Below are 10,447 nucleotides of genomic sequence, written 5' to 3' on the forward strand. Positions count from 1 at the left end.
TGAGCTGCCCAGGCCCTGATGCAGCAAAGCTGCCCCAAACCAGAATATTTCCACCACCATGCTTTACAGTTGGTATCAGGTTCTTGTGGTTAAATGCTGTCTTTGGTTTTCGCCAAACATGTCTTCTGGTACTGTGGCCAAATAGCTCTACTTTTGACTCATCTGTCCAGAGCACATTGTTCCAGAAGTGCTGGTCTGTGCCGAGGTGTTCATTGGCAAACTTTAGTCTTGCCCTGATGTTCTTTCTGGACAGCAAAGGTTTCCTCCTGGCACACCTCCCATGTAGATCAAATTTGTGTAGCGTCTTTCTAATGGTGGACTCGTGCACATTGACATCAACAGTGGCAAGAGCTACCTGTTGGTCCCGTGATGACATTCTGGGGTTCTTAGAGACTTCTTTCAGCATCTTGTGGTCTGCTCTCGGGCTGAACTTGCTGGGGCGGCCTGGCCTGAACAAGTTGGCAGTTGTTTGGAATCTTCTCCACGTGTAGATGATCTTCCGAATAGTCGAATGATTGATTTCAAATTGTTTGGAGATCTTTTTAAATCCCTTCCCAGACTCGTTGGCATCTATAACCTTTTTTCTGAAGGCCTCAGAGCTCTTTTGTTCTCGGCATGGTGACGCCGCACACTTCAACAACAAAGAGCAAACCAAACTAAATGTATGAGGTTTAAATAAGACAGGTTCCTCCAAGATCCTCTCTAATGTTGTTCTAATCATTTGCACCTGAGCTGGTGCACCTGATTCTAATTTGAGGTATTTGAAGTAGTGATAAATGTCGGGTGTACTTACTTTTTCCACATGGGAAATTTGCATTTATGTTTATTTAAATTATACAATGGACTACAAAATGTAAATGTTTCATGATATTTGTTATATTATATCACCTTTATCTATCAATATTGTTGAAATGAAGATCAAATAGCTGAATGTTGAAATATGTTGAAAAAGTCAAGACTTTACATGGGGTGTACTTACTTTCTCACGTGACTGCTTATATATATATATATATATATATATATATATGTATATATATATATATATATATATATATATATATATATATATATATATATATATATATATATATATATATATTGTCGCGATCCCGGCTGTTAAATGCTTCCAGCACGGAATACGGACGTTAATGTCCGGGCTTCAAGTAGTCCACGGGGTGGACAAAGAGAACTCAATAAACACAACTGTGTTTTAATCGGCCTCTAGGGGTAGGCACGATGATTTATTGGCTCGATCACAAAAACCATGGATGGTAACAGAGTGGAATACACCGCACAAAGCCTGCAGGAACTGTCGTCACCAGAAGCTCCAAACACGACGCAGGCAATATGACTCACAGTTCCAATCTACGATATCCGGGAATCACTCGTTCTCTTCCGGAGTTACTCACTCTTAAAATACAGAACTATAAACGATCAGCACAACTCGGCTGGCGTGAGGCTTAAAGAAAATCCCTTTTTCTATTTTCCACTCGACGCCTTCGAGCCACGTCCGTCGCACAAGATGGCGGCCGCGCTCTCTCACCGTCCACCAATCGCGTGCCGAATAGCCACCCAATCGCGTGAGGCTGAAAGGAGGTCACGTGACGTGGTGGGCGGGGCACTAATTTTGGTGAGAACAAGGTGGTTTCTCACAATATATACAGTCATGGTTGTTATGTCGTTGTTATGTGGTTGTTACGTGGGGGGGGTGGGGGTGGGGGGGGAGTGGTTGTTATGTTTGGGGGGGGGGGGGTTGTTATGTCGTTACATTTCTTCCACCATAATCAATTTTGAGGGTCCAGGTGTGATCTAACCGAACCCTCATTCCATCATCATAATTAATCTCGGGTTTTGTAATCATGGTTGGAGCGTCCTCTCTAAATCCGAGGGGATCCACGGTTCGAATCCCGTACAAGTTATATCAGAGATTTTAAAATGGTGCGTGCTGCTTCCTTGCTTGACGCTCAGCATACAAAGGGATAGAGTACAGACAAATAACCATAGGTTAGCAAACATTGCGCAGATTTGATGGGTCTAATGGGCTCCCCCTGCATTGAAGCTACTTCTAAGGGAACTCATATTTATTATGATTATATTATTAAATACAATTATAGTAATTATATTGAAAGATTAAACACATCGGGATGTTTTCAACACTTGGGCTATTCAAAGGTCTTTTCAATAACACTTTAAATACCCCAAGTAAATATGGCAATACTTACAAGTTATTAGACTTTTTGTTTTCCTGCACAAGTGCGAGGCTCATTGAAGAACAAGTTAAATTTACATTGAGGTTGTGGGGAAATGATCGGGCGCACAACGAGCAAGGGAATAAAACGAACAGGTAAGGAAAGAGAGAAAAGTTAAGGAAACATTGAAATCAGCAAGTAATTGGGTTTCGTGAGGTGGGGTTATTGCCTTGCTGGGGGACATGAAGACCTTATGGTTGGGTCAGGATCGGGATGACAGGTGGAGGTGCACTACTTGCTTGAAGCACTGCAGGGAGGTGTGGGACAGAATCGCTTCTGGAAGGTGCTTCCCAAGATGGGATAAGTGAGCATAAAAGAGTTGAGGTTGTACAGTCAGCCTGGACATTGGAAGTTTAAGCAGGAGGGGGTTACTGGAAGAGAACATGAATGCTGGAGTTGGGGAGTTACTGGGAGAGAACATGATTCCTGAAGTTGGGGTTTACTGGGAGAAAACATGAATCCTGGAGTGGGGGGTTACTGGGAGAGAACCTGAATCCTGGAGTGGGGGGTTACTGGGAGAAAACATGAATGCTGGAGTTGGGGGTTTACTGGGAGAGAACCTGAATCCTGGAGTGGGGGGTTACTGGGAGAAAACATGAATCCTGGAGTGGGGGTTTACTGGGAGAAAACATGAATCCTGGAGTTGGGGGTTACTGGGAGAGAACCTGAATCCTGGAGTGGGGGGTTACTGGGAGAAACATGAATCCTGGAGTGGGGGGTTACTGGGAGAAAACATGAATCCTGGAGTTCCTCCCGGACCTGAGGACACTGAGCAGGGAAAACACCGCTTCCAGCCGGTTGCTAATCACCAGCAAGTGCCAATTCGTCTTCCAGGTTCCTCCGTCCAATTACCGTTTACCTGTGGGTCATGGGGGTTTCCAACCACGTCTCACGCCCTCTATAGGCACTGGCCTTATCTTCTAAATCTTAATTAGATGTATCCAAGCGAAAACTGCCAGTGCACATCGGACAGAGACTGGAGCCAATTAGTTGGGGAATAAAACCTTCCATGCTAAAACTATTTGTGGGCTGTGCTAGATCAATGGCAGAAAGGACAAGCATAGACAGGTTGGAAGAGAAGTTCAACAACAAGGAGTATATTTACAATGCAGGGCCGAGGGATTTGGAAAGCATTGTCAGGTGTACAAATATGGGAATCATTTATCAAAATAATTCATGTGTGAATACAATGTGTCTGTTGCAGGAAGACAACAATGAACACTACAACCGTGGTGCGGACACCGCGTACTGTCATTTTGTGGAAGTTCTCTCTGGATGAAGGAAGGATCATTTTGATGTGGATTTTTACTTCCTTTGCATTCCTTTCACTCCTCCTCAACGCAGGTATTATAACATCCTGTGCATCCCGCAGGTTCCACAAACCCATGCTGCTCTACATCAGCATTTCATCACTAGCCGATGCGTGCTGGGGAATCGTTGGGATATCCTGTGTCCTTAGCAACACGATAGCACATCGCATAGAGATCACGTTCATCGAATGTCTGTGGCAAATGTTTTGTTTGGAGTTTGCGCTTGTTCATCAGTTCCTCAGCACCTGGATCATGTACGTCGACCGACATTTTGCGGTGTTTTGGCCGTACACATATGTCGCTCTGATGGCAAGTAGGCAGAGCGCCCTGAAGCTCGTCTTTCTGGTGGAGATCCTCGGGATCTTCCTCAGCATCAGTTGCCCTCTGGTCACGTTGTACCTCGAGTTTTGTAACGACTCTGTGATCGTGCACGACAGTGCGTGCCTGTCCTCAACTGTTGCTCGCTCCTCTTGTGAGAACACCAACTTCGGATCCATTTTCGTTGCTGTTATTTTGTCTTTTGTGTTCGGTTTAACCGGATTTACCGCATTGTACTCTACTTGCTGCATCATCTGGAAATGCCGCAATTCGAGCAAGGAGTCGAATGTCAAAGCTCTGCACACTTGCCTTACACAGCTCATGGTGACATCAGTGCAATTTGTAACGTGTACTCTCATCTTGGGAATGAAAAATATACTAAACCATCCGGCGGACGGATTGTTCCTGGACCTTTTCGCCATTGTCACACCAGCAACTTACATCCCTTGATCTTTGGATTTCGGACGCAGGAAATCCGTGTGGTGTTCGTGAAATTATTTCAACCAATGTGGATTAAATACTCCACCATGGTCAAATGTCCATCGTCATGGAATTATTTCTTTTAAAAAAAGTGCGCTCTTTTGAAATGTCAAAATCTGTTGACGAGCTGAAAAATATAGATTTGAGGGATTTATTAATTTTAGAGGACACATGTTGTTGTTCTCCTCCTCTTCCATTTGTAAGGGCGGTGAGGTCCGATGGAACCAAGCGTCTGCCCTGCCGAGACCACGATACTCCTCCACTCTCCTCTGTCCTCAGCCAACTATATCCACTCTCCAACCACCTCCACCTTTCTGAAATCCCTCTTCACACTATCCTCCCATCTCAACCATGGTCTACCTCTTTTCCTTCCACCTTGCTCTCTCAACCTATCCACTCTCTTTTCTATTCTGTCTTTCCTCATCCACACCAAATGTGCAGCCCATCTCAGCTGGCATTTCACCAATCTCCCCATCAAGCTCATCTGCACACCAATTTTCTCCCTCAGTTCCTCCATTCTCCTTCTAGCCACCCTCTTCACGCCCGCAATCCTCCTGACCGAGTTTTTCTCGTAAACCTGCATCCTCTGTTGTTATCTCTGACAATGCTGCTGTCTCCAGACCATACAGGTAGGCTGGCATGACACACAATATCAGAGCCTTTCCTTTCAATCCCCTTGAAATCTTTGTGTCTGCCATTACACCTTCAGCCCTCCTCCCCACATCTGCACACACATGAATCCTCCTCCGCACCTCTGCCTCTGAATCACCATCCCGAGTCACTCTTCTACCCAGACACTCAAACCTATTTCCTTGTCTGCTATCCTTCCTCTCTAACCTGAAATTCATTTATTTTCTCTGCTGTCCAACCCACATCTCCTCCACCTTCTCCATGCTCATTTTCAACAGCCCGTTTCTCAAATGCCTCATTTCACTCCCTCAGTACTTCCTGCATCTCCCTCCTTCTCTCCGCAACAAAACAGCCAGATCGTCTGCATACAACATCCATCCCATACTACCCCTCATGTTTACCTTCCTGCTTACCAGCTCCATCACCATGATAAACAGGAGTGGGCTGAGAGTGCTTCCCTACCTGACATATCAAGGTTAAAGGGTTGAAATCGCAATGATGCTGGAGTTGCTTGACATGATTTCGGCCAAGTCAGAATGTTTGCGATGTTTGATGAGTTTACATAATGTGTACCTATATTTATATTCTATATGTACGTTGTTGACGATATTTTCAGTGAGAGCGATAAACAGTAATCCCACTATTGGTCAATGGCTTTAACACCAACACAAATGTTTTATTTCGGAACCGAAGCATCGAAAAGCTACATATATCGGCTCGATGACAGAAGACGCCATTTGCATTTTTGCCGGACTTTCCCGAACCTGGTTCGGAACCGATTGACATGATATTTATAGGAGATTCTTCAAACTGTTTTTGAAGGGAAGAAGAGGTTAAAGTGCAACCTCCTCTTGGTGTATAACTGCAACAAGAGATATAGACCCCCTTGTGCATTATGATTGTGTGAAAATTTATTTGACATGCCGAGAAAGAAAAGAAAACACGTGATTATTCATTAATTTAAGCTGCAATAAAAAAACAAGCTTTAGATTATCAAAAAATTATTTAAAAATTGGACAAAAATCTCAGTTGTTTTTTTTGACTTTTTATTGAAGGCTAAAACTTTTCAAATTTCATTTGTACATCCGTGAGATTTCTTCAGGGATCAGAGAATGTCGAGCTGCTCTGGATAGGCAGCCATGTCATGGTATATAATGCGCAGTTTGAGTCTGTCCAGATAAATAACCAGCACATATGTGAGTAGCTTCTGGAGACAGGGTTTTGGAAATGTTTGTGATTAATTGTTCGTGCACAAAGTGGAGGGAAGAGCTAGTCACCATTTGCATTGCTTTGTTCAGTGCCATGTCGGTGATTTCAAGTGTCGCTGAGTGTTTCCTATCTCCGATAAATTCTTCATCGTTCGACATCGTTCATTGAAATGTTTGCTTTGTTTGTGTAAACCACTGGTGCTGCTTCGTATGCAGTCTTTGGCGGCTGGTTGAATCATTCCTCCAGTACTCATTTTTCTGACCTCAGAAGGATGACAGGCAGGCTGAATCAACCCACCTCGTGTTAATTCAACGGCACGACAGGGTCTCAAACTCAAGACCCTAGGTTCTTAAGCCAACCACTTTAACCATTGAGGTTGAGCCATGAGGCCATTTTTCACCAGACCTGTAAAAAAAACTTTTAGTACCAATGACAGGATGGGGAACAGGAAAGTGTTGATAGTAAGCAACTGCTGGTATTTGCAGTGTTAGGCCATTGCACGTCGGGATATAAGTCCCGCAAATACAGTTTTTGTGCAACAAAGATGGGGATTAGTTGAAATTAGTTTTGTTCGATAATCGTAATGGGATTATAATCGTGCTTTACATTTGTTATCTTACTATAATTCACCAAATGTCAGTCCGTCCAGCACAAAGTTCGAAGGTACCGCAAAAAACGGCTGAACCGACCGCAACGATATTTTCGGTGGGTAATCCTGGGACCCCCTGGAGTAAAATAGGATATATGGTTTTTCCAATTTTCCAATTTTCCCAAACACGAGGGAATAATATTTACCGATATAAACAGTGATGTGGCTTTTGTTGAAATTCTACGTACCCAGTAGAGAGTAGATCGACTCCTGATGAACTCTTCCTATATAAACGTGTGGAAACACGGCAGCGTGTGAAAAGCGACTGAGAAACAGGCTTCCATGTTACAGATTCGGCGCGCACTCTTCACACATAAAGGGGCAACTGAGAAAGACGTGGAGCAGCCGCTTCCGTTTTGCAGAATTCAAGTTTTTTTCAAAATGGGCGCCGTGTACTGTTTAGATTTTGATGATTTGCATGTGATATGATTCAACGGATGTTTATATGAAACGTTTAAAATAAAAAAGCCTTCAATTTCTGATATTTTGCCTTTTCATTTGGGCCTCCCAATTGAAGCCCCGCCCATAGGGCGGGTACCGTTGCGAGTAACGATAATGGAAATTACTGATGCTGCACATGCGTGGTAGGTAAATCGAACCTTGAACCCGGATATTGACGGTGTATTGCTGCTTTTAGTGTGTTTAGTTTCTCTCAAAAGATATACCCGTATGACATGCAGCACTATAAAATAAAGCAGGTGATATTATATGGAATGTATATTCTCCAATATGTAATTTAAATGGTATATCATTAAGCAATAAACGTCAAAAACAACCAACTACTCAAGGCGCCAAAAGAGCTTCCGGTGGTGTTGAATTTGGTAATCTGTTTGACTCCGCTTTGTCTGTGCGCGAAGTTGAGCACTCAAGGCAACATCATGTGAAAGATCAAGAAACAGAGCGTCCTCGGTGTGCAGAGTTTTGGCACTGAGGACAAGGACAAGCAAATTATCTCGTTCTTCACTCTTCTCACCGTTTTCGTTGGACCGAATGGAGGGGGAAAGATGGTGTCGGGTGGTTTATTTATTTTCCCCATTTTGGTCACAACATGGGATGACTTGCAAGTCCATACCAAGCAGCAGTGTGGTGTGTTCCATAAGCAAGCAGCTAGCTTGGTGTGTTCCATAAGCAAGCAGCTAGCTTGGTGTGTTCCATAAGCAAGCAGCTAGCTTGGTGTGTTCCATAACCAAGCAGCTAGTGTGGTGTGTTCCATAAGCAAGCAGCTAGCTTGGTGTGTTCCATAAGCAAGCAGCCAGCATAGTGTGTTCCATAAGCAAGCAGCCAGCTTGGTGTATTCCATAAGGAAGCAGCTAGCTTGGTGTGTTTCAGAGGCAAGCAGCTCGTGTGGTGTGTTGTCACTTGGTGGTGAGAGAGTGTCAGAGAGAGAGGGACAGAGTGTGAGAGAGAGAGAGGGAGAGAGTGTGTGAGAGAGAGAGGGAGAGAGTGTGAGAGAGATGGAGACAGAGTGTGAGAGAGAGAGGGAGAGAGTGTGAGAGAGAGAGGGAGAGAGTGTGAGAGACAGGGAGAGAGTGTGAGAGAGAGAGAGGGAGAGAGTGTGAGAGAGAGGGGGAGAGTGTGAGAGAGAGAGAGAGGGGGAGAGTGTGAGAGAGAGAGGGACAGAGTGTGAGAGAGAGAGAGAGGGAGAGAGTGTGTGAGAGAGAGAGGGAGAGAGTGTGAGAGAGAGGGGGAGAGTGTGAGAGAGAGAGAGGGGGAGAGTGTGAGAGAGAGAGGGAGAGAGTGTGAGAGAGAGAGAGAGGGAGAGAGTGTGAGAGAGAGAGGGACAGAGTGTGAGAGAGAGAGAGGGAGAGAGTGTGAGAGAGAGGGGGAGAGTGTGAGAGAGAGAGAGGGGGAGAGTGTGAGAGAGAGAGGGACAGAGTGTGAGAGAGAGAGAGGGAGAGAGTGTGTGAGAGAGAGAGGGAGAGAGTGTGAGAGAGAGGGGGAGAGTGTGAGAGAGATGGAGACAGAGTGTGAGAGAGAGAGGGAGAGAGTGTGAGAGAGAGAGGGAGAGAGTGTGAGAGACAGGGAGAGAGTGTGAGAGAGAGAGAGGGAGAGAGTGTGAGAGAGAGGGGGAGAGTGTGAGAGAGAGAGAGGGGGAGAGTGTGAGAGAGAGAGGGAGAGAGTGTGAGAGAGAGAGAGAGGGAGAGAGTGTGAGAGAGAGAGGGACAGAGTGTGAGAGAGAGAGGGAGAGAGTGTGAGAGAGAGAGGGAGAGAGTGTGAGAGAGATAGGGACAGAGTGTGAGAGAGAGAGGGAGAGAGTGTGAGAGAGAGAGGGACAGAGTGTGAGAGAGAGAGAGGGAGAGAGTGTGTGAGAGAGAGAGGGAGAGAGTGTGAGAGAGATGGAGACAGAGTGTGAGAGAGAGAGGGAGAGAGTGTGAGAGAGAGAGGGAGAGAGTGTGAGAGACAGGGAGAGAGTGTGAGAGAGAGAGAGGGAGAGAGTGTGAGAGAGAGGGGGAGAGTGTGAGAGAGAGAGAGGGGGAGAGTGTGAGAGAGAGAGGGAGAGAGTGTGAGAGAGAGAGAGAGGGAGAGAGTGTGAGAGAGAGAGGGACAGAGTGTGAGAGAGAGAGGGAGAGAGTGTGAGAGAGAGAGGGAGAGAGTGTGAGAGAGATAGGGACAGAGTGTGAGAGAGAGAGGGAGAGAGTGTGAGAGAGAGAGGGGGAGAGTGTTGGAGAGAGAGGGTGAGAGTGTGAGAGAGAGAGAGGGAGAGTGTGAGAGAGAGAGGGGGAGAGTGTGAGAGAGAAAGAGAGTGTGTGTGAGAGAGAGAGGGAGAGAGAGAGGGAGAGAGTGTGAGAGAGATAGGGAGAGAGTGTGAGAGAGGGAGAGAGTGTGAGAGAGAGAGTGTGTGTGTGAGAGAGGGAGAGTGAGAGGGAGGGAGTGTGAGAGAGATAGGGAGAGAGTGTGAGAGAGAGAGGGGGAGAGTGTGAGAGAGAGAGTGTGTGTGAGAGAGAGAGGGAGAGAGTGTGAGAGAGATAGGGAGAGAGTGTGAGAGAGAGAGGGAGAGAGTGTGAGAGAGAGAGGGAGGGAGAGAGTGTGAGAGAGAGAGAGTGTGTGTGAGAGAGAGAGGGAGAGAGAGAGGGAGAGAGTGTGAGAGAGATAGGGAGAGAGTGTGAGAGAGAGAGAGGGAGAGAGTGTGAGAGAGAGAGGGAGAGAGTGTGAGAGAGAGAGAGTGTGTGTGAGAGAGAGAGGGAGAGAGAGAGTGTGAGAGAGATAGAGAGTGTGAGAGAGAGAGGGAGAGAGTGTGAGAGAGAGAGGGAGAGAGTGTGAGAGAGAGAGGGAGAGAGTGAGAGAGAGAGGGAGAGAGTGTGAGAGAGAGAGGGAGGAGTGTGAGAGAGAGAGGGAGAGAGTGTGAGAGAGAGAGGGAGAGAGTGTGAGAGAGAGAGGGGAGAGTGTGAGAGAGAGAGGGAGAGAGTGTGAGAGAGAGGAGAGAGTGTGTGAGAGAGAGTGGAGGTGAGAGTGTGAGAGAGAGAGGGTGATTGTGTGATAGAGAGAGAGGGAGGAGTGTGAGAGAGAGAGGGAGAGAGTGTGAGAGAGAGAGGGAGAGAGTGTGAGAGAGAGAGGGAGAGAGTGTGAGAGAGAGAGGGAGAGAGTGTGAGAGAGAGAGGGGT

General features: G+C 46.2%; 1 protein-coding gene across 1 annotated transcript; it reads left to right on the forward strand.

Moving 5' to 3' along the window:
- Positions 1–3,634: 3,634 nt before the first annotated feature.
- On the forward strand, positions 3,635–4,327 carry LOC144893271 (olfactory receptor 4X1-like). Its single transcript, XM_078783210.1, has one exon. The coding sequence runs from the start codon at positions 3,635–3,637 to the stop codon at positions 4,325–4,327; it is 693 nt and encodes a 230-aa protein (XP_078639336.1).
- Positions 4,328–10,447: the final 6,120 nt, after the last annotated feature.

Source organism: Myxine glutinosa, chromosome 1 (genome assembly GCF_964187855.1).
Source record: "Myxine glutinosa chromosome 1, kmMyxGlut1.1, whole genome shotgun sequence".
Classification (NCBI taxonomy): domain Eukaryota; kingdom Metazoa; phylum Chordata; class Myxini; order Myxiniformes; family Myxinidae; genus Myxine; species Myxine glutinosa.